The sequence below is a fragment of the Drosophila bipectinata genome, chromosome 3R (genome assembly GCF_030179905.1).
Source record: "Drosophila bipectinata strain 14024-0381.07 chromosome 3R, DbipHiC1v2, whole genome shotgun sequence".
NCBI classification, from domain to species: domain Eukaryota; kingdom Metazoa; phylum Arthropoda; class Insecta; order Diptera; family Drosophilidae; genus Drosophila; species Drosophila bipectinata.
Genome location: NC_091739.1, coordinates 17,985,002 through 18,009,338, shown reverse-complemented (window position 1 = coordinate 18,009,338; position 24,337 = coordinate 17,985,002). Strand labels below are relative to the sequence as shown.

Below are 24,337 nucleotides of genomic sequence, written 5' to 3'. Positions count from 1 at the left end.
ACATACCTCGGTTCTAGAAACTATAAATGAGTGGATACTGCGAGAAACTCTTCTAAAAATTCAAAGTCTGTCAAATCCCACCCCTGCCATCATCCCATGGTCCGGAAGTGAAAGTTCCGGAACTGCAACAGCAAAGCAAATTTATGGCGAACAAATAAAAAATAGTTGGTTAGTTGTTCTGAACTCGTTGGGGATAAAAATCTGAATTGAATTCTATGTTGACTTAAAACTGTTGGAGCATCTTAGGGAAATTAATAAATTTAATGCTAAAAAAAAAGTAAGCAATAAGATGAAACTAACGAAGTTAGTTGAGGAAACTTTGCAGCTCCTTCAAAAGGTAAACGAAAATATTTTCGCAGAAAGTTGAACAGAAAATTCTGAAGGTTATTAAACTATGAAATTGGGAGAACAGTCTTGGGATTAAAAACGCCTCTGTAGGATATGCAAGTTTAATGAATTTAATTGAAGAAACCATTGAAGTGGAAATCAAATCTTTGATCAATATTCATTTGGCTTTTCCCAAGAAATTGTTTAAGCAATCTGACTTCTTTCAGAAGTCAGGTTTGAGGCACACTTCTTTTCCATGTCCTTTTAAGAACTTTCTGTGGTCAAGGAAATTAAATTAAATTACTTTCCACATATCAGTGAACTGATTCATTCCCCCACATGGAGACTGTGGCTCAATTGTCAAAGAACCTTTGCTGCCAATTCAGTCAAGTGTGTGCAGAATCTTTCACAAAGGCCCAAACAAAAAGAAAAAAAAAAAGGAAAACAGAGTCATATCAAATAATGCACATTTCCGCTTCCGCTGTAAAAATATCGAAGGCATTCTGGGGAAGCTGCAAGAAACTGAAAGAGGGACTTTTGCTGCAGTAGCTCACTCAATATTGGCTCAGCGACTTTTTCGCTTGGCAAGTGTTTCAAAATAAACAACTTCAGTGTAAATTGCCTTGGGCAACATCTTTGACTCGGGTGGGCTTAGATGCACCGGAAAAAATGCCCAAGAATATATAATTTATATCTTTCAGTTATGAAATAAAAGTGGAATAGTTTATGTGTATGTTTTGGGTGCTCTCTTTTATTTCCCTAGCAATAAGAATCGTTTAAGACTATAGAAGATTTTCCTCCGTGTATATACGCATGACAAGGCTCTGATTCTTTATGTGTGAGTGTATCATCGTTGGGCTCTGCCATTTTCTTCTTGAAGACAAACAGTAGATGCTTGGAAGACATTAAGAAATCAACTTTGGACGCCAACGCGCCTTTTGTTATGACTACAGTATGTGTGTTTTTGCACTTTGTTTGCTGTTTTAGTCTTTGTCCTTGGCTTGTTCGCCTCAACCCATCCCTGGGCAAAGTATTGTTATTGTAAATTTTACCCCACCTCCCCTAACGAAGTTTGGAACGAAAATCTACAACATAAACATAAAGTTATTATATAAATATGAAGTTGCCAAAAGCAAGCAGTAAGGATGGTCAGGGTCGGGGGTGTAACAGCTAAATGGGAGGAAAACTTTTCTGCCTCGGAGGAAACTTTCTTTCCCTTTTTTCCTCCTCCATTCTGTGGGTTTTTTGGTTTCTTTGGTTTTTGGCCTGTCAGACCATGATGCAGAGGCTTTTGAATTATGCGGCAGATTAAGTCCCAAGTGCATGCCTTCTGAGTTTATTTAGCTGGAGGACCAAAAAAAAGAAGGTAATCCTTCAACACAAAATCTGCTAAAATGATGAATGGCAGAGATAATTTAAAAGTGTGTCCAGGTTCATTAGCTGATACAAATATCCGCTGTCAAGAGCATATTTAAGAGTCAGTTTAAAACTGAAATCAATGTTGCTATTTAAAATCTTTTAAGCCTGATTGGATTATTCTTTTTTCTGCGGCTGGCATTAAACAACAATTCATTTTTTATGCCACCAAACGGTGGTACTTTTGTGAAATAAAATTCTTTTTTTTTCCATTAACAAAACGCTACCAAGTATTCAATTTAAACAAGAAAGGAAAGCTAACTTCGGGCGGAGCCGAAGTTTATATACCCTTGCAGCTAAAACCGGATATATATCGCAAAAATCGGATATAGTTGGCCGATCCTTATGAAACTTGGTAGGATAGATCAAAATATAATCTGTACCAAGTTCCAGCTTTCTATCTTCAAAAACACAAAAGTTGAGTCATTTCCGATCGTTCAGTTATATGGCAGCTATAGGATATAGTCGGCCGATCCTAATGAAATTTGGTAGGTTGGATCAACTAACCAAAAATAGAGTCTGTACTAAATTCCAGCTTTCTATCTTCAAAAACACGAAAGTTGGGTCATTTCCGATCGTTGAGTTATATGGCAGCTATAGGATATAGTCGGCCGATCCCTATGAAATTTGGCATGTCGTATTATTTTGCCAAAAATAGCTCTCATGTCAAATTTGAACTCTCTAACTCTAAAAACACCAAAGTTATACCATTTCCGATCAATCAGTTATATGGCAGCTATAGGATATAGTCGGCCGATCCCGGCCGTTCCGACTTATATACTGCGTGCAAAGGAAAGAAGGGTGTGTGCAAAGTTTCAAGACGATAGCTTTAAAACTGAGAGACTAGTTTGCGTAGAAACAGACAGACGGACAGACGGACAGACGGACAGACGGACAGACGGACATGCTCATATCAACTCAGGAGGTGATCCTGATCAAGAATATATATACTTTATAGGGTCGGAGATGTCTCCTTCACTGCGTTGCACACTTTTGGACAAAATTATAATACCCTCTGCAAGGGTATAACAAACCAATTTGACAACGCTCGAACGAGGCAGTACAAAGCAAAACACAGACACAGCCACCGACACCGACACAGAAACAGACACAGAACCAGATATATAGTTTCAGATACAATCCATGCATATGCGATTGCGGACAGGGAATGCCAGGGGGTTGGGGTGGGCATTTGGGGAATAAGCAGGGGCTGGTGACTGGGGGCTGAGAGCTGGGGGAGAAGGATAAAACGCGACCGCAAAATAAACAAGAACAGAAGCAGCAATAGCAACAGAAATGCCGACAGTGCGAGACAAAAGCATGGCAGGCTAAAGCCATTACTCATACGTCATGTGGCACAGGCAAAGGGAATTTACTCGCACAAATACAAAATTCATAAAAAGAACGAAAAAACTAAATCGCTAGGGTGCAAAAACAACAATAACTGCATTGCAACACGCACACACATATGGGGGATTGGTAAGTGGATCAGAGATCCAGATATATATATCTCTCTAGGCCCCAGACCTCCTCTAGCATCCATCTCCTCAGGGATTTTTGTCTCGTTTCTCGATGTTGGTTTTCCTTTGGACTGGCATTATTTCTATTCCCCAATTACCGGTTGCCAGGACAACTTCTTGCTTTTCTCAGCACCATTTTCTCGTGTGGCGCCGAGTCGGGGGCTGTGCCTCCTTCTAACCTGTGTTTAACCGCAAATTAAATTATCCTACAATTTACAATTGCGTGCAGCGCTAAACGACTCACACCACACGACACTGGGAAGCACACACCCGCAAATTTTAGCATTAAATTCCACATAATGTGGGTTTCAATTATATCAAAAGGGCACTACATTACCACTTGTGCAGATTACTTTAATAGTTTCCTACAAAATTAGAGGCCATTTACCTGCAAAGAAAAAAGAAAAAAGCCATTTAGTAAACTTGTATAAATATATAAATAAAATGTTATAACAAATAGACAGATTAGCTTTTGTTTAGGCCATAGAAAACCGATCAATCAAACCGCAACATATAGTACGTATGTCAACTAATTCCATGCCCAAAAAAAAAATCCAAAGGAAATGCACCCATATATTTCTATGAACATTTTAGGCATTTACGGCACGTAGCTGACAACCGAAATCAGAAGAGTAAATAAATAAAATATTTATAAACGTACGAGTACGTCAAATTCGCAGCATCAAACGTTAGCCGGAATTGACAAGAACGTTCCCTAAATGATTTCTTCCTGGTTATGTCAACAGGGACTCGGCTCTGTCCTCCCTAATTGCCAAGTATTCATCACACGTGCGGCCATGCGAGTAAACGTGACAGATGCCGGGCCATTTATGTACAAGGAGTTTAATCAAACAGATATATTTTTCTGTGGTAGATATTTACCCAAAATCTTAGAGGATATGGTTTAAACTCCACATTCACATTCACATCCAACGATAAACGAAAACTTTGTAATTCCCTTTAGTAGTATAGAAATATCGTAATGCGTTTTTCCTGTTCAATGTTCGGAAAGACTAACGAAAGAAATGAAATAAAAAATGGTGGCAAGCAAAGTGGAAATATTTTGGCCCAGTTCTTGGCCAAGAAAAAGACAGGAAAAGGTGGCGATAGCAGAAGACACTGCTCCTGCTGGCGTGTAGATAACTTGGCAAGTATCTTGACTCAAACGTTGAGTTATAGCGGCCGACTTGAATTTTATTCGTTCGTTCGTTCGGTCTCGGTGAGTCCTGCTAGCTCAGTGAGTGTGTATGTGCGAATGCATTTAATATTTTATAGGTAAGACCCAGTCGAGCAATATATCCCAAAATGTAGGCTATATATTTGCCATTATCCGATGAGCAGACGCGGCAAATGCATTGCTTAAGAAACGGCACACAAAGAAATAAGTTCAGGATAATCTCTCTGGAGGAGATTTCTTCCCTTCTTGGCATGGCACTCTGCTCATTTGATTCACTAAGCCGCTTATCTGAAGAGCAGCAAATGGGATGATGTAGAGGCAAGTGGAGCTCATAAACTTTGCGGGCGTCGCACAAAATCCATTTGCAACCTTGTTTACGCTGCGTATGGGTAACAAATCAACGGACTGAGAAGCGGAGCCCGGGACACGGAACACGGGGCACAGAGTGCAACCGCAAGCAAAATGCCTGATTGGCAACATAAATCAGGGAGGACAGACACCACCACAGCCGCAGCCGCAACACCTGCCCCGCCTCCACCCAGTCTGACAGCCTGACAGTTGCAATGGCCACAAAATAGGTACTACCCCCAAAAAAAAGTGCAGCGCAAGAAGCCCAACTGTTGTATTTGAAATTGTTAATACTCTAAGAGTAAAGTATGGGAAAATTATTAACCAGGAATGGAAAAGTTCACTAAGCTTTAGAGGCAACAGATCCAAAAATCTTATACAGTTTTTTAAAAGTTAATTGCTAGTCCACATACCCATTTTAAGAGTATTCAAGTGCTGAATGGAATGCAGATCCTTGCAGGCACACACACGGCACATTGCCATGGTGGAGTGGCAACATAATGAACGCAGCTTCGTGACGCGCTTTTTGGCCAAGTTGTAGCTGCAACGAGGTAGGCGCCACCCATCCCCTCACATCTCCAGCCCCAAATTCATGGCCCCGGTGCGCTTGTGACACAAACGGTGAATGACTTCGTTAGCAGCACAGGCACACATAGAGGAACCTGTCAAACTTATGCAAAACAGGGCAGCGGGACAGATGAGCAGCCACTGACAAAGTGTGCAACCTGCTGCCGGGTAGGGGCAGGCTACCAAGGTAAAATGAGGGGCGTGGCAACGAGTGCCTGCAATCCGTGAGTGTTCAATTGAGCAGCAAATTGTCATGGCAAATGTTGGCAACACAAAAAAAAATCCCCATCTATATACGTGAGTGCATTTGAAGGTGGGGAAAGGGATGGCACCCACCAAATTGTTAGCACAAATAAATGGCAAACTGCAGAAAGTCAAACTGCAATGGGAAAACGTTTCAAATTTATTGCGCCAACCGGTGCTATTTGCACATTTTATTTCGTTTTTGGTTACATTTTATATGGAAAAGCTTTGGGAAATGGTTATAGTCCTTTATAGAAAAAATTTTCTATTTATTTTAATTTATGCTGTTCAAGTCTTGATTTAAGCAAATTTGAATAAAAATCATTCAATGATTAAATTTAATTCTTCTTAGCTTTACAAGTTTGGCTAATCAAAAGGGACCTTCTGTGAAATTTTCGCTCTTCTTGTTAGACTCCTTTACAAACAATGGAATTAGAGAATGCTTAAGGAAATCCTTTTTTCCCTGTGCTGCATCAGGTGAATGCTATGCTTTGCAAAATCTAGAATCCGAAGCTAAATGCTTTGCAGTAAGGATCCAAAAACTGTGGAACGTGTAGCCTTTATCCCCATTTCGCTTATCCTCCATCTGAACCGTTCGATTACCCAAACTCCGATTGGTGATTCCGTTCCGTTCTGTTTTTTGTGCTGGCGTTACACCTTTTTGCCGCATGCGGAACTGATTTGCATGCTGCTCGCTTCCTGCCGCTTGTTTTTCCACCGATTTAGCACGACTACCTTTATCTTTTCCCTCCTCTTCAGCTCGGCTCAGCTCTTCACCTTCTAACGAATTTGTTCTGCTGCCGGCAAATTGAGTTCTCGTTGCTCCAGCTCAGGACACCCGTTTTGGATCTCTAACTGAGCTGGCGAATGTATTTGCTTTAGTTTTAGTCCAGAATTTTATTTATTTATGTCCCTTGGCTGCTGCTCAGCAGCTCTGTTTGCAGTACGAAAATTTTTGGGTGTATAAATTAAAATGCAACTCCAGTTGATTTCTCTCCATGTGGGTTAAGCAAAGTCTGGGCGCAACTAGAGCCGAAATGAAATGTTCCCACTGCTCATTGGCAGACATTCCTAGCAGTTGCCAATTCCCTTGTGTAAGCACTTGTGTGGCTCAACAATTAAAGCGAAGCTTCTTCCTCCATATTCCTGCCCCCGAATGGCACCAGTTGTCGTGGGTTTGTCGGTATTTACCCGTGTGTACGTGTGAATCTGCTCGAAATGTGAGATTGTTGTTCTTTCTCTCAGCATTTCCCATTTTTTTCAAATTTTTTCCTTTCTTCTCAGCACTTTGCGGAAAACAGAAGCTCAGCTGTGCGTCAACTACATTCCTGGCAGCTATCAAATGCTAGGGGAATCTCAAATACTCAGACTATAAGGGATTCCTTGCAATGTGCAATATTTTTAATGTATCGGGAGATGGCAGAACAACTTTCAATCACTCATATCGATTCATTTTTTATGGATTATTTTTAATCATCTAGAGTGTCGATTTCTATTATTTTGCAACAAATACAAAAGGTACTTACTTTTATTAGTAAGTGCGTTTTTAAGTGCGTTTAGGGTTCTCCTATCCTCCTATACCCTTCTCGTTTTCAGCTATCATCTGACTTTGCTACCGTGTCCTCTCTAAATAAATATTTATAAAAAAAACTTAATGCCATTTTGACTTTAAGGGGACATTCAATATGCTTTGGTGGCAGTATGAGCCAAAGGGAATACTATAAAATTTGCCTGATAATCCAATAAAGTCAACGAGAGGCATAGAGTGCCACTCGACAAACGGCTTCATTGATACGCACAGCCACAGCCACAGACACACACACCCATATAGATCCTTCCGAACGCACAACTACACACACCCAAAGAGAGACATCAGGACATAGAAGCACTTATGACAAAACCAGATGGAAGTTAAACCGCATTTATAAGTCGGGCAGGCCACCATACATAGTGCAATGTCTGACTGCCGGAACTGAAGGAGTCTCTCAGTGTCTGTCCTGTTGACATTAGATTGTGTTTAAAGTGGTTACGCACACATGAACATTAGGGTGGACTAAGAAACTATAAATTCTTCAAACAGAATTCAATGAAGAATAATTTGGGGTTTCGTCTGTCATTTAAGATAATTTATGTCTTAAGATGTCATGTCTAAAAAAATATAAAATCAATGTTTTATTTATAAAATTTTAATTTTTCATGATTCAGTCTATAGAAGTATTTAATTATTGAATCAATTTAAAGTTTATTAATATAATTTATAAAAACAGACGTTTTTATTTTCTAAAAATTACTCATACGACACGTTTTTGCCTAATTCCACAAATATTGCTCATACGACATGTTGCCTTCTAAAATTGTAAACTTCCAAATTAGGATTGAGCCGAAAACTTTCAGCAAGGCCCACCCTTATGTACACGCATATATATTCATTTAAAGCCCTGAGTATTGCCAACTTACATATTTATGCAATGGCGGGATCACATGCCACATTGTCGCATACTTTGTGGCAGGCGTGCGAGTGTGTTGCTGTGTTTGTGTTTGACAATCGTTTGCTTATGTTCTTTACTGGGTTATGTGGAGGGTAAAAAACAGCCGGGGCTGCCGGATGTCTAAATGACATTTACTCAATTTGCGCGCAATTGATTTTTTCCTTCAGCCTTGGCTAAGCAACGCAGGCAGCAAAAAATGGAATAAAAATAAATACGTGACTTTCAGGGATATGAAAAATATAAAATGAGCAGCGGCAGCAAATAGGGGAAAATAAAAAAAGGCCAAGTCAAACCACTTCGACATTGAACCGCATTCAAGGAGCAGCCGATTCGATTTCTTTCTGTTATTAACTTCTTGGGCCTCTCGATGGCCCTATACGTGGGTGATTCCCAGCGGAAGGAGATCGTAGAAGGGTGAGGCTATGGCTGATTGTAGTCGATATAATCGCACATTATTGACACATTATTCGAGTGATACTTGGCCCGCACTTGACTGCCAAGGCAACTCTTCACCCTGCAGCTTTTTTACTCCATCGAATGCTCTGATATATTTGCTTTTTTATTTGACTTGCATAATTCTGTATTTTAATTCAATATTTAATTTGATTTATGGTTAATGTTGGTTTCAGACATATGTTTTAATAGCAATGGCCATCAATTATAATTATGCAGATTTTTGTAATAATACGGATAAATTGCTTTATTTCTCCTAGAAAAAAAAGGTATATATGGCAGTTGGTGGGATTTAATTTGTTGCAAAGGTCAAACTATCACTTTGATTGAATTAATTATCAGGTGAGGGTCACAGGGTAGCTTTAAAGCGAATCCCTGGGCATCGATAATCCAATTTCTACCTTTTCCATTAATTAAATGAATCGCGTTTACAAAAGTGTGACACAACAATTAATGCAACATAAATCAATTGGAACGTGTTAATTATTGTGTCTTCTTTTTAATTTGAATAAACGTCATAAAATTGTATTTCTTGCAAAAAAAATGTGTTTGTAATTGAAATGAACACAATGATTGAGTGATGTGTGGGAACAACGGCTCAACTAATGTCGGAGAGAAAAAGGAAAAATGCCATAATTGAATTTTTATCTCCTGCAGCAATACGAGCTGGAAAAAGGAAAAAAATTCGAATCAATGAACAAGAAAAACGAAAGCAACACACATGAAGCTACTCTTGGGTGTAGGTAGGGCTTCGACTGTGTGTATATCAGCCAAAAAGTATGCTGCATAACTTTGGAAACTTGTTCACTGGACTGGGGGCATGCAGATACAGTTACTGGTGCTACGTGACCCACTTGGCAAGTACTGCAGATCAGATACGAAATGGATATTGGTAGCCACCGCTCCACCCCATAGCCCTACAGCCCCGACTATTTATGCATGCAAAATGCCAATAATGTATAAATGTTTCAAGCACTTTGCTTTGTATGCGTAAGTAATTCACAAAGAACGAAAAGAAATTGTGGATTCCTTAGCAGGGTCATGACCTTTAAGAATTTAAGAATAAACCAATTTACAAAGTACAAATTTTAAGTAAGAAGCTATCAAATTATTTAATAGTCAGCTAATCGTTACAGAGTTAAATATTCCGGTCACAACCAGCCAGCCAAATATTTTAACCACATAATGTGCAGACCATAAATGGCAAACTATGTAAAATATTCAAAACTAGCACTTAATTAAGTGCAAAACGATGGCCTAAAATGTGCAACGGAGCTCTCAATAACTTGACATAATTTTATTGTCGGTAATCTCAGCTGCTGGCACGACTTGACTTTACAGCCCTTACCATTCGCATTGAAAATATGAATATTTAAAATTTTATTGCCAGTGCATCTAATTGCTTTTAGTTTTAATTGCTGTAAGGACTCTGCTACGGGAATGTGTCTGTGTGCAGAGTGTGAAAGGCTTTGAAAGCTGTACTCTGTGCGGGAGATTTTAAGGAGATCCTTTTAATGGAATAATGCGCTTGGGGGCTGAAACTGATTTTAAGTGGGGAATCTTTTACATCCCTGACTGGCCTTAAATTAACAAGTAATTGAAGTTTTAGTTGGATGACGTCGTTAGAAACTTGGGTCATATATGAGGTTGATTGTTCTTTAATTTCTTTGGGTTCTTGGCTTAGTCCTTTCTCATTTCTTTCATTGTTTGCGCCATTAAAAATTCCCATCTACTTGTCACTTCGCTCTCCATTATCGCATTGTCTTCATCCCCTGCAGAGATCAAATGCCTTACGAACCCATTTCAGCAGCAAATCCCCAACTTATTTGTTATATTAAAACCTTTTTCAGAGTTTCGCTGGTGCTTTGGGTGTCTCTGCATAAATCAAGCCAAACATTAAATTATGCACACCAAACGGCAGACAAATCCTGCGCCCCGAGTCGCAGGACAAAGGAAAAGAAAGCCAGCACTGAACGCGAATGAAAAATATGAAATCCGCTACAATTATGTGTTTAATGCATAAATCAAAAACTCATTTAAAATGAAATCATGGCTTTCAGCAAATCGCAACAAAAAGTCACAACAGCCTCAGAAAGCAATTATATAGCACGAAGCCGGGGAGATTGTATGGAAAATTTAAAAAGCCAAGCCCCAACAACGTGTGCATAAGATGGTTGTGAAAGGAAATAAATTGAATGCCCGGAGAGTTTCAAGGGGAGCAGCTATTAAAAGTAATGTACCAAATATACACACATGCATATGTCATAATTCAAGGGAGGAACATGAACGCAGGCAAATTATAACCAGAGATGACACAAAATAAAATTATACTTAAATCTATAGTTTAATATTTCATAATTAACAATTATTACTAAGAGCTTTTGACAAACATTTATTAATATATCTAAAAAAATTTTATAAATAATCCTTTTACAAAAATCGCCCATCACTGATTACAGGACACGTTCCTGTCACAGGACGAGCTTGACTCTGTCAGCATGTCAACTGTCAGCCGCCTCTGTGGCTCCTTCCACTCACACGTGAATGTCAGACACTTCAATGGCGCCTCCGCCAGTTGCAATTGCAGTCGCCACTGCTGTTGCTGTTGCACTTTCAGCAGGAGTTGCAGGAAGTTGAATGAAGCTCTCGACAAGACAGGCAACTTCAGCCGAGCAAGGGAGTTCAGTTTGCCCGGGCCGACGACGTGGGAGATGAGCAATAGGCGCAACTAAGTAGAAAGGGTTCCATTCTGTCAAACTGTCCATCGCTTCTCCAACTTCAGCCAACAATATACTCACAAGGAGATACACTTCAAAGGAAATAATAATGCCTATAATAGCACATGTAATAATTGTATATAATTCTACCCTTTCCAAGCCCTAATTGATGACTGTATAATTTATATCCCATATGATGGTTAGTAAGTCTTTTATTCAAAACACTCTTGCTTCAGTGTATCTATCTTGGCTTTTAAGAGGTCGCCGACTCTGTTGCGACTATCTTTAGATAATACTTTTGTTCGGCACATGTCAAAGGAACGTGCTGGGCAAACAATTGAAGCACTGGAGGGTGCACAGAAGTGGGCCGGGCCAAGTTAAGGGCCTCCTTTGGCCTCTTTTCCGTTTTGGCTTATGTGCCCTCTTTAGTGGGTGTGACAAGTAGTTGGCTTCATTTCAAAAAGGCAGTCGGCCAAATGGCCCGGCCACCGCACAAAGTTGAGGAATTTCAAGTGGAGCAAGTCAAGAGGTCCACCCGCAAAAATTTATTGACAACAGTGTTTGATGTTAAACAAGTCAAAGGCAATACACACATTGCCCCACTCACAATTTCAATAAAATTCAATTGTTTTATGCCAGAGTATCAGATATCATATATCAGGCTGGCCTTTTCAAACAAATCCATTTGCTGGGGAAATACGAATAAAAAAGGTTTATTAAATTCCCATGAGCTTAGATCAACGCAAAAGCACTCTAATCGCATATCATAAACATACACAATGTTGCAACAAATACCATTCGAGTATAGTTCTTTTATTTGTATACCGACGAGTGCACAATATCCATTCTAAGCCAATATTGCACAATTCAACAATGTTATTTCAATTCAAATACTCAACAAGAAATAATGCAATTTCTGAATGACTCCCACGTGGCTTTCTCTGTTTATTCATTGTGCTGCGAAACTTTTAAACACATTTCCATTATGGGATTTTTTCCCCCCCATCTTTTATGTGTCTTTCCATGGGACTTTGCAAAGTGGTTTATATTGATAACTTTGTCATGCAATTTACTCCTTACCCCCTTTGGCGAGGGTCCTTGCTAGTAAAATGAAACAAAAAGAAACTCTTTTATACCGAGAATTTTGCAAGATAATCGCTGGCAATAATTCATAACCATAAAATATCAATTTTTCGTCTACAGTTTTTGGCTTGCCTTGCGCGTTATCGTCGCAGCATAAATTTAAATCTTTAACGGCCGGAAGCGAGGGGAGCCAAAGGATTTTAGCACAGCAGTGACATCAGCTCCACCATTTTCAGAACAGAGGCAGCATCCTGGCAGACAGGACAAGTGTATCGAGGACAAGTGACAGTTATAACGGCAGCAGTTACAGCAAAAACAACGAGCACTTCAGTACATCAGCAGGCAGCCAGTCAGACATCCAGCCAGCAAGCTATTACACATTTGTGTGCCGAACCCCACCATCTGCAACCGGGAAGCATATGCCCCCAATAAAAATGTATGCCTGATTGAAGTTTGGCGAGATTCTGATTTTTCGTTCACTTGTCGTCTTTCCAAAAAAGGGTTGATATTCGGCGTTGAATTATTCATAAAGTCAAACCAACTTAAAGTTTGACTTCGAGGGTAAAAAGTTCGCAATAAAAATGTTTGTGTTTCAGCCAAAAGAATATTTAGAATATGCATCAAGTCAGACGATATTTAATCATTATCTGAAAACACAGCATGGGGAGCATCAGTAGCGTTTCGAAGGACACAAGCCATGACAGTTACAAAACATTTTACAAGCAATTCAACACAAACAACCCGGAGACAAGCACCAGAATCGCACTGATGATGTTCAAAGTAGTAACCAAAAGCTCTACTGGATGAAGGAGTGGATAGCTGGATGGTGAAAACACCAGCAGAGTCAACGATAAAGTTGTCATAGTGTGAAGCAAACAATTCATCAGCGTCAATGTGATAAATTGTACTTCCACCGCACCGAAATTGCTTGAAATTTTTATTCCAAACACAAGATGGGAATAGACATTGAAAAGCGGAACAAGATAAATTAGCTCCTTCAATTGAAATATAAACATCAACATTATGCGTCCGAGCTAGAAAAACCCTGATAGTTCAAAGCCTAAAAAATACTTGCCATTTAATATAAACACAACACTAAAATAAGCAAATAAATTTTATAAATAATAAATTAAATTTCTTGTAGAAACTTTAAACTTACTTCGGGGTAAATTTCCATATATTTTGCATTCAAAGGAACTCAAAAGTCAACGACATTTCTCTAAGTCAGCTAATTAGCATTGGTTGCAAGTGCTTTGAGGCATGCCTGAAATCGCGTTTTCTGTGGCGTGTCCTGACTAACTAGCTAACTGGCTAAATGTCTAGGTGAATGGCTCCTGGCTATGCAAACACACACTGTGGCAGACTGTTTGATTGACTGACTGAGTGACTGACCGAAAGACTGACACATTGGCCACCACACAGAGTCCTGTCCACTAAAAAGGGCACAGCGGGGCTTAATCTGCCACCTTGAAGGAGAAACCACAATGCGCCTACTCTGGCTTTGACTGGCAGCTGTTGACTGTTGAGTTAGAAGTCCATTCTCTTGTTAACGACGCCTTTTGACGTCTCGAATTAAAACGCCAGAGGGTCTGGCCAAGCTGTGAAAATTAACGTCAGTCTAGCTAGTTGCTCTCTGCAAGTGAAAATCGAAAAACCACATACATATATTTCAATAAACTCTCCCGTGGCTGACAAGATCAGAAGACGGCATCGAATTTAAATGCAAATACAAAATTATTTGTGGCAATAGAAAAACGCAAATGAAGCTATTAAAATGCAAATTACTTTTTTGCCGGCAAAGGGCTGTATAAATTTTGAACACTTCCGGCTCCACAAAAAATATAAAATTATTGGGACTTTGGAATTTAACTTATTTCCAAATAAAAAGCACGATTAAAATTATTAATTATTTCGCAGTTTATTTTGAAATACTTGAAAAAATTCTTTATGAAATGGAATAATGTGGAAAAACAGAGCATTTTGAGAAAAAATGGTTTCGTAAATTAATTTTGTTAAAAAACCGCAAGCAAAAAAGGTTTAGATATGGTATCAATATTTTATTCCACAATATTATTCCACATTAAGTGACATTGTTTTAGCTAAAATATTTGACCACAACACAAAGATATATATGTATATGTTTTAATACTGTATCGTTAGCGAATCTTGTAAGAGTTACGACTTTCCGCATTATTTCGGTTAAACGAGGATAAATAAGAAGCACACAAGGGCCAAGTTCACAAAAAGCGATTCCCCGACCAGGGAGTCCCGGGGAAATTTATTTATGCATTCATGGGCAGACAAGTGAGTGGAGGATACTGCCCACTATGTTGGGAGTTGAATCATGGTACCCGAATGGCAATAAAAATAAAACTATGCGTTAATTGCAATTCCCAATTGACCACAAAATGTACACAAGCCGCAAAACTCCCGACATAAACTCGGCATTGGGGACTTTGACAAACGAGGGCATGTATATCTGTGGGCTTCTGTGAGATTTGGCATGTGGGTGGCAGTGTTTTGGAGTGTAGACCATGGCATAAAGTAGCTAATTACTGTTAGTTATGTTTCCACCCACAAAATACGACCATTAATGTGCCTCCCCAGGCTGCGATGAACTGGAGTATACGCCTGTGGTTAAGGCCCCATCAAAATTTGTAGTTTTTATCCCATTGGCACAAAAGGATACAAGTTTAGTTAATTCATGACTGTACAAGTTAGGGAAAAACAGTCTCAATTGTTGTTTTAATTGTGTTATCGGGCCACCTAATATCTAAAAGTCAGTTACAAAAAAATTTGAATTCAACACACATCCACACAGGTTTCCAAATCAATCTTTGGAGAAGCGTTCTACTATCGGACGCGCATTATGGGCAGTTGCCGGAGTTTCAGATTGTTACTATGGAAGGACCTTCGTGTCATCCTTTCAAATCCCACGGAATTTTTATTGGTAGTCTTATCTAGCTTTTTCATACCTCTTCTACTGAGCATTATCATGGGGATTATTAGTTATGATATGAACATAAAAGAAGCCAAAATTTTCCCAGCGAAGAGTGTTGAAACGAACCTGTAAGTGTATTTAAAAAAATGGCAAATTTTGTGTCACACTGACTTTTTATGAAAATATTTCTTTAGATACGACGAATTGTATTTTTCACCTTATAATAATCTTATAGAGGGATTTTTTCGTGATTTTGCTAATATAACGAAATTCAACGAATCAAGCGGATTTATTGACATTCATAAACTTGAAGTGGGGTTGGCCGAAAACGACAGAGCACTCGGAGTGGCTTTTCCCGATGATTGGTTTACCTTTAATGAATTTCCCGAAGATCTAAAACTCTTTATATATATGCCGGGATATAAAAATCATAAAGATTTTGATTATTTCGAGTCGGGATTTTTATACGTACAAAAAACATTGATCAATTTATTTGCACAACGTGTAAAAAACAGTAGTAATACCTATCTGCCGAATGTCAAAATGAAGCACCTACCGTACCCGAGACACAAGAATAATAGTTATGCCGAGGTAGCTTGCACCATGCCCATTATTATTTTAGCATCGTTTTTTCTTCCCACCGTGACACTCACCAAGGTATTTGCATTTTATCTACATATCCTTTGAAGTATACATAAAAGAATAGTATACTTTTGAGGGCAGCATTGGCTTTTTATACCCGGTACTTATATGGTATAAAGTTATCTTATATTCGCATCACATACAATAAAAATAATTTTGATCAGCCGTCCGTCCATCCGTTAGACAGATAGATAAATACATCTACAAGATTTTTGATAAAGAGTCGCATTTATGTTGATCAACTCCTAGAGTTGATGCTTGAGAATCCATAAAAAGAAGAAGTCCAGGTGGTGGAGAAAAGTACCGGGTATACCATATTGTCGGAAAACCCGACTCGTTACTTTTTTTACGTTCGAGTAACATATTTTTCTTTAAACTTTTTTTAAGCACATTGTTGCCGAAAAGGAAAATCAAGAAAAATCACTTTTGAACGCAGTGGGACTTGGCAACTGCCTACTTTGGCTGGCGTGGTACACAAAAGCATTAATACTTTTTCTAACATGCCTGGTGCTCTTTTTAATATTCGTGGCTTTCAGCAACGTCTATGCGTTTAGCAACTACTTTATTCTGATAATCCTATTTATAGTATACATCCATTCGTGCATAACGTTTGCCTTTCTCATAAGCTCATTCTGCTCAAAGACCTATTGGGGCATCCTCGCCACGATCGTACTATTCGTGGCCAGTGTAGTTCCCTACGCATTGGTGCCGCCCATGTCTGTGCAGCTTATGCCCCAAATATTTTGCTGCTTTTGCCTGAACTCGGCCATGTTCTATATATTTAACGTAGTCTGCGGTTTGGAGCAAATGTCGATTGGATTAAATTGGAACACGTTCATTGCCACAATAGTACCAGAGGATATCAGTATCCTTGGTGTCCTCGCTATAATGCTTATAACGAGTCTGATCTGTATGTTTCTGTCCCTTTATGTGGAGCAACTGATGCCCGGGACCCACTCCTGGAGCTTTCCATGTCCCAGTTGTAAGAAGTCACTGCGATCCTTTCCAGCTCTACCAGTTTTGTCCTCTGATACTGCCAGGAAAGTTTTGGATTTCTGCGTAAAGTCACTGAGCTTTTGTATTCGAAGACCTGCAGCTGCTGACGCTGATGATCGCTGCATGGGCGGGCAGAACCACAAGGATGATGAACCCGCGATTCACTTGGATCGAGTTACGAAGGAATTTAACAAGAAAACAGTGGTTTCCAAACTGTCCATAAAGATGTACAAAGATGAATGCCTGACCCTTTTGGGTCCTAGTGGTGCTGGCAAAACCACAACATTGCGCATGTTGGCCGGAATCGAGAAACCCACTTCAGGAATAGCCAAAATCAATGGCTATGATATTGTGAGGAACCCAGATAGGGCCAGGAGTGGAATCGGATTCTGTCCACAGCAAAATGTGCTCTTCAGTGGACTAACTGTTAATCAACAAATATCCTTCTTCAGTCTGCTGAGGGGGAAAAAAGCCTCAGCGGCGAATAGAGAGACCTCAAGCTACATCGAGAAACTAAACCTGCAAGAGTACGAAAATACAAAAGTCTCCAATCTATCGAAAGGAAACCAGCGACGGGTATCCCTTGCCTGTTCCTTGGTTGGTGGGTCCACTGTTGTATTGTGTGATGAACCCTCCTCTGGCCTAGATCCAGTCGGAAAACAGCAGGTAATGGAGCTACTCCAAAATGAGAAGAAAGGTCGGACTATCGTGTTAGCCACCAAGGATTTGGACGAGGGGCAAATGCTGGGCGACCGCATTTTCATCCTCTCCGAAGGCCATGTCTGCAGCCAGGGTTCAATGGAGAGCATTAAAATGAATAATTATGAAACATACAAACTCTCCTGCCAAAAGGGACCGAACTGTCAGGACTCTAAGGTGACAGATCTGGTGAAAAGCTATGTCCAAACTGCGAAAGCCTTGATCCAAGGAGCATCCATTAGCTATACTATTCGTGGTAATTTCGTGGATAAGTTCGTGGAAATGCTTCGACAACTGGAGGAGCACAAAAAGAACCTCGATATTATAAGCTTTAGTTGGCGAGATGCCACATTGGAGAATGTCTTCAAAACCGAAGCTGGTCCCAGGAAGAAACGTGCTAGAGCAGGTGGCAACATTCCAAAAAGTAAGTATTTTTTAAATATGTAACTAATATTATATATTAAATAACCCATTATGAAAGGAATAGTCTTAAGTATAGGATAGTGTTGCTAACAATGTTTACTTTTACTATTTTTAAACCCAGGATCAACCGAAGACTTGGCGACCCAAACAGACTCACCGGATCGTCAAACTCGAAGGGCTCAAAGGGCCCAGAGGGCTGCAGAAGCTGCCGCAGCGGCTGCAGAAGCGGAAAGACTTGCTAGAGAAGCGGCAGCACGAGAAGCTAGAGAAGGCCCCACTAGAGACCAGGGAACCGGAAGAGAAAGGGAAACAGGAAAAGAAAAGAAAGCCAGAGAAAAGGAAGCCAGAGACAGGGAAGCTAGAGAAAGGGAAGCTAGAGAAACGGAGGAAAGAGAAAGGCAAGCCAGAGAAAAGGAAGCTAGAGATCGAGAAGACAGGGAAAGACAAGACAGAGAAAGGGCTGCCAGGGAAAAAAGAGATAAAGAAACAGACGCCGCGGAAAGGAAACCACCACAAAAGCTCGAGGCAGACACCGATCATGAGGGCGAATCCGACACATCGGAACGGGAATGGAGGACGAACCCCGAGGGCGGCAAAAGAAACCGGACATGCTGCAAAGTAATCGAGGCCATGGTGATGAAGAAGGCCCTCTACATTTGGAGCCACAAATTCATGTTCCTGTTGATCGTGATCATACCAATAATATGGTTCTTGATTGTGAATTATGTTGGGCCACCCAATAATAAGAATCAACATGGCACGGATTTGGCCGATTGGATTCACATAAGGTTGGAAAGCTTTCCAGAGGACGTGATTGTATTGCTGGAAGATCCTAATGGTCATGAGGCAGAGGCGGTTGAGTATGCGGACCAAGTCAAGAAACCCGCCGTGTTAGAGGAGATCAAATCATCGGTTGAGAGCTATTTAATCACTTACAAACCACATTTAATGGAAAAACTGAAACGTCAATATGTGTGTGGTGCTAGTTTTGACGAAAATTCTGGCGTCACCGCCTGGTACAACGATCTTTCATTTGAGCACTCGTCTGCGCTATCTATGGTTTTGATATACAGAGCTATCCTTAAAGTAGTCATTGGAAAACGTTTTGACATTTCCCTCATCAGAGGAATTCTCAAGAAATCTGCCAAAAAGTATGCACGGACACAATACCGTCAAAGTCTTAACCAAACGAGGCACCAGCGGGATGTCTTTGATAATTTAGGATTAATTATTCCAAGCAAATCGGGCTTAAGATCCGAGCAAGATATTTTTTTGGCTGAAGGACCAAATTATCCAGCTTTCAAACAACCCCATAAGTTTGCACAAAGTGAAATTTTAAGCGACTATAAGTTGAATGGCAAACGATTAACTATAACGATTGCAGTCAGTGCCTATATAGCATTGGTTCTAAGCATATTCATTCTGTTCGTGGTGGAAGAACGAGTAAAAAAATTACAATTGCAACAGGAAATTCAAGGCTTGGGAAAATTTCATTTTTGGTTCACACACTTTGTTTGGGACTTCCTAGTACTCTGCCTTTGTATGACTCTTTCAGCCCTGGCCCTAGACTACATAACCCATTTTGTCCAAATACTTATTATCCTTATAATGATTGGATTTGCCTGCCTGCCCTTCACCTACGTATTGAGTTTGATATTCAAGTCACCAGAAGCAGCACTAGTAGGTGCTTTCTTCATCCACCTGTTTACTGGTAAAGTTCACAATCACTTTCATTTAATTTTATTAATAACTCTTTTCCAACAGGTGGCATATTATTCGCATTTATATACGTAGTCACTGCTCTTTTGAATAACAGCTTGTACCTGGTGATTTTCCCCACATTAATAGGTTGCTTCGGTATATTTAAGGCTATTTATGGACATAAGTATTGCGAAACCCAGGCGGCGAGTGCTTCACTTAAATGCGGATTTGGACGAATTCATCCAAGGTGTGGATGCGATGGTAGGTGCGAGTCTTCATTAATATACCCTGGCAGAGGGTATTATAATCCATAAGGAAACATCTCCGGCCCTATAAAGTATATATATTTTGATATAAGCATGTTCGTCTGTGTGTCCATCTGACAGTCTGTTTCTAAGCGAACTAGTCTCTCAGCTTAAAACCTATAGTTTCGCCTCAGGATTTTGATGCAGAATGGTGGGGAACCGATCCAGAAATCGTTTAAGATAGTCCGCTTGAGAATCGGATGAGAATTGGGGAAGATATAGCCATCACTGTGGACCCTATAGGGAAAAACCCAATTTTCAAGGGATCGCATTCCGAAATATGGACAAAAAATCTAAAAAATATTTTGTCTCAGGATTTTGATGCAGAATGGTGGCGAATCGATCCAGAAATCGTTTGAGGTACTCCGCTTGAGAATCGGATCAAAATCGGGGAAGATATAGTCATCGCTGTGGACCCTATACGGGAAAATCCCATTTTAATGGGATTCCATCACAAAAATGGACAAAAAATTTGAAAAATATTTCGTCTCAGGATTTTGATGCAGAATGGTGGGGAATATATCCAGAAATCGTTTAAGGTACTCCGCTTGAGAATCGGATCAGAATTGGGGAAGATATAGCCATCACAGTGGGCCCTATAGGGGAAAACCACATTTTCAAGGGATCCCCTCACAAAATTGGACAAAAAATCTCAAAAATATTTTGTCTTAGGATTTTTATGCCGAATGGTGGGGAATCGATCATGAAATCGTTTAAGGTACTCCGCTTGAGAATCGGATCAGAATTGGGGAAGATATAGCCATCGCTGTGGGCCCTATAGGGGAAAACCCCATTTTAAAGGGATTCCATCGCAAAAAAAGGACAACAAATTTTAAAAATTTCGGGCTCCGAAGTTAGCTTTTGTTCTTATTTTCAGATAAATTTTAAACGATTCGACGATTTATTTTCTTTATACACAGCATTGCATTTGTGGCCTGAGATTTGGTGGCTATTGGCTCACGGCATATTCTGGTTTCTCTTGCTTTGGATTATACAAAAAGGATATTTTTTTCGGGCTTTTGCGGGGAAAAAAAAGACAGCAACATCTCTTTCAACACGTGAACCAAAAATAGAAGCAAAATATCCTGTATTTTTGGATAAAGTCACAAAAAAATATAGCCAAACCACGGCAGTAAAAGATTTGTCCCTTGCACTGGAACCGTACGTTAAATTCTAGACATCTAAATATCCACGTCTAAGTCTAAATATTTTCAGAGGCGAGTGCTATGGTCTGTTGGGAGCCGATGGAGCTGGAAAGACTACTACTTTAAAAATGATTGCGGGTGAAATCAAGACCTCTTCTGGCGAGATTTATATCAAGGGCAATAATGTCGAAACTACAAATGCCAAAAAAGACGTTGCATACTGCTCGCAGTCCGGTGACCTTCACGATTTCATGAGTGGCAAACAGGCACTCAAGATGGCCCTACTGCTACGCGGCGATTCACGCAAAAATCTCGATTCAAAATGCGAAACACTGGGAAAAGATTTTTATATCCAATCGTGTTTGCCCAAGAAAACCAAAGACTGCAGTGACGCTGCCAAACGAAAAATAATCTTAGCCGCGGAGTCCAGTGGCCCATCCATAGTTTGCCTGGATGAGCCTACTACTGGCATCAGTGAAAATGCGAGTCGGTCGCTCTGGAAAAACCTAAAGGGCAGGACGGTAATAGTAGCAAGCCAAAACATGGATGAAGTAGCCTCAAACTGCTCCAGGATCGGTGTTCTAGTCTCTGGCGAAATGAAACCTCCAGAAGAGGTGCAAAACATGCAGGCACAAAATTCTCGCACCCTAGTCCTCAAAATGAAGGTTCAAGGAAAGCCACAAGAGTGAGTATCTGATTATCTTTAACTAAAACATTTTCCTAAATATCTTTTTCAGTCAGCAAGAAGTCCTTCGAAAACTTGCATCCGATATGTCTTCCTTTCAAGGTTCATCTCTAACGTAGGAAAATTATTTTAATTAAATATTCAAATGTAGTATAACCGTTATATTTTAGAAAACGAGTAGGTTGCTGTGTGGTGTATAATCTGTCTCAAGTACAAATGGACAAGGTCGTCCAATTTGTCGAATCGAAAAAAACTGCATGGAAATTGGAAAGCTACTCGGTCAGTCCGGCCTCACTAGAAGATGTTTTTATGAAACTAGATGATGAAAAAAAGGAGGCGTTCAGATTTTCCTCTTCAAGTGATGATTCAGAGAATGACAAAAAGGAAAATTCAATGAAAAAAACTGCCCAGCCTAAAGGATAAAAAATTAAAGCATAGTGAAACTCAAAATTCGACATTAGAAATTTAGCAATATCATAATTAACATAATTCTAAATGCTTTATATGTATTTACTTTTATAAATTTCCGATTAACCCTTTAAAACGTAAAACTAATTACACCGAAATTAATATAAATCATCCAAATGTCAAACCAAGAAACTCTTGAGGTATGTGTGTATAATTTCTTATTTACCCAAGTGTTCTTAATTTAATTTTCCTATCATGCAGGTTGCAGCTGTTGCCTTGGCACAGCCATAAATGACAGGCATGCAAGATGAATTACTCATACGCCACGTTGGTCTATATAACTTTACATGGGCATTCGACAACTATAATCATTGTTTAAGTAAATCAATAAACGTCCTTCTCCTTATGGAGTTTGATAGGAATTTTCAGGCTTTCTACATGTATTTTAAGGGGAAAAACCTCACGAATTTGGTATTAAAATAATAGCCAAGAACGAAAGCAGCAGGGCGTATTTGTATTCATTAAGGAATTTCATCAACTTTCTTCTCCCTCGTCTTTTCTGGTTAAACATCAGCGCTGTGCAGTTTTCTTTGGGGTCTGACTAGCTGCGCTCCAAGGGCCAGGGTTGATTAAAATGTCAAATGCCTTGCATATTTTAAATGCCAGTGCGACATTGAGGCTCAAAAAACCCCACAGAAAATTTTAACCAAAAATTCAACTTGAAACTGAACGAAAGTCAACCAAGGCCTGCACTACGGGGCAATTAAGAAAGCAAGGACATCAGCTAGAAGCCAGAATAAGGTTAAAATAATTAAATGGTCGCCCTTTTAAGAAATTCAGGTGTTTGAACTTAATTTTGCAAGATCAATACTGGAAGTAAGTTAATAAAATGTGTATTTTTTAAGGAAAATATAAATTTAGGACCAGTTATGATTGTTTAAAAATTTTCTGTCGTATTTAATTACCAAAATATTAGAAATTTATGGCGCTAAGTGATTATTCATTTATTACCTGTAACGAGAAAATAAAAATAAATGCTATTAGTTTTATGATAATATTAATTCAATTTAATTAATAATTAAAGCAACAAACTTAAATTAAACTCTATTTGATCCCCAGGACACCACGGCGAATAATATCAAGTAAAATGCGAAAGTTTCTCCGCTTATCCAGCTAGCAATTGCTGGAGCGAAAAACAAATTGTTGCTGGCCTGCTGCTCTCTTGGTCCAAACTGTTGCCAACCAATGGAGTTCAAGATAAAGCCTGAAAGTCGGCGACAACGATGGCAAAAATACTAATTTTACAAGAAATCGCGGCGGCAACGACAACAGCAACGGCAGATTCCAAACAGCAAAGAAAAAGTAGCACGAGCTCGTTTACAAAACTTTCCAGAACAACAAAATGAAAATGGGAAAAACGCAGTCCAAAGGACGAAGGCAACAAAAGCGAAAGCCAAATTAGTCAAGCGCAAAATCAAGGCGCTGACTTTTAGGTTTTGGCCTCCAGTACGGCGTAATGTTGATATATTAACTTGTTACCAACGCTCTGGCCGTGCTGGGTTCTGGATCCTGCTGGACGAGGAGGAGTTTTTGAAGTTAAGAATTAATTGCCGTTAACTAAAGCGAAAAACAAATATCGTTAAGGGAACAAATTTAAGGGGCAGTATACAGAAACTCCAAGGTATAAAACTACTAGCTCATATTTATTAATAAACATAAATTAGGTTTAAATTTTTGTGGATTATTAGAATTTTATGCATAGGAGCAATAAAACTTATTTAAAATTCATAAAATGTGATAATCTATTTTTAAAAAATGTATATTAACTAAGGGGTATCCTGTTAATCCATCTTTTTAGTTTCTTATTAAGAACTCGACACCAGTTGTTCGTTTCTTTTTTATTCCTGGCTTTTGACGGGAAAAAATCATAAATCACATCAAATGTGTGCCCGGCGCTTGTGTTCGCTGGTCCTTATTTTTCCCCTAATGTTTCTTTTCGTAGGTATGTGCGCCGGAAACACGTCAGCATGTTATAGCAGCGGAAGCTGATAT

General features: G+C 39.5%; 2 protein-coding genes across 3 annotated transcripts in view; one reads left to right on the top strand and one right to left on the bottom strand.

Moving 5' to 3' along the window:
* The window catches only part of Hs6st (heparan sulfate 6-O-sulfotransferase), a 79,580-nt gene that overhangs the window by 29,088 nt on the left and 26,155 nt on the right, over positions 1–24,337 (bottom strand). The gene's annotated exons all lie outside the window — the stretch shown is intronic.
* Positions 15,097–22,707, top strand: LOC122321617 (phospholipid-transporting ATPase ABCA3). Of its 2 annotated transcripts, XM_070281042.1 has the most exons (10): positions 15,100–15,409; positions 15,476–15,938; positions 16,311–18,042; positions 18,163–19,752; positions 19,806–20,003; positions 20,968–21,208; positions 21,263–21,877; positions 21,930–21,992; positions 22,048–22,485; positions 22,547–22,707. In XM_070281042.1, exons 1-9 carry the CDS (start codon positions 15,210–15,212, stop codon positions 22,298–22,300), a joined length of 5,355 nt encoding a protein of 1,784 aa, XP_070137143.1. In that variant the 5' UTR covers positions 15,100–15,209; the 3' UTR covers positions 22,301–22,485; positions 22,547–22,707. The 2 variants fall into 2 exon arrangements, with proteins under 2 accessions (XP_043068224.2, XP_070137143.1); XM_043212289.2 differs by lacking the exons at positions 21,263–21,877; positions 21,930–21,992; positions 22,048–22,485; positions 22,547–22,707 and having other exon boundaries at positions 15,097–15,409; positions 19,806–20,007; positions 20,968–21,118.

Excerpts from the sequence above, each read along its gene's own strand:
- LOC122321617 (XM_070281042.1), top strand. The coding sequence starts at position 15,210 with ATGGGCAGTTGCCGGAGTTTCAGATTGTTACTATGGAAGGACCTTCGT. Across the intron at positions 15,939-16,310 it reads CCACCGTGACACTCACCAAG|CACATTGTTGCCGAAAAGGA; the intron begins GTATTTGCATTT and ends ACTTTTTTTAAG. Across the intron at positions 18,043-18,162 it reads AGGTGGCAACATTCCAAAAA|GATCAACCGAAGACTTGGCG; the intron begins GTAAGTATTTTT and ends TTTTAAACCCAG.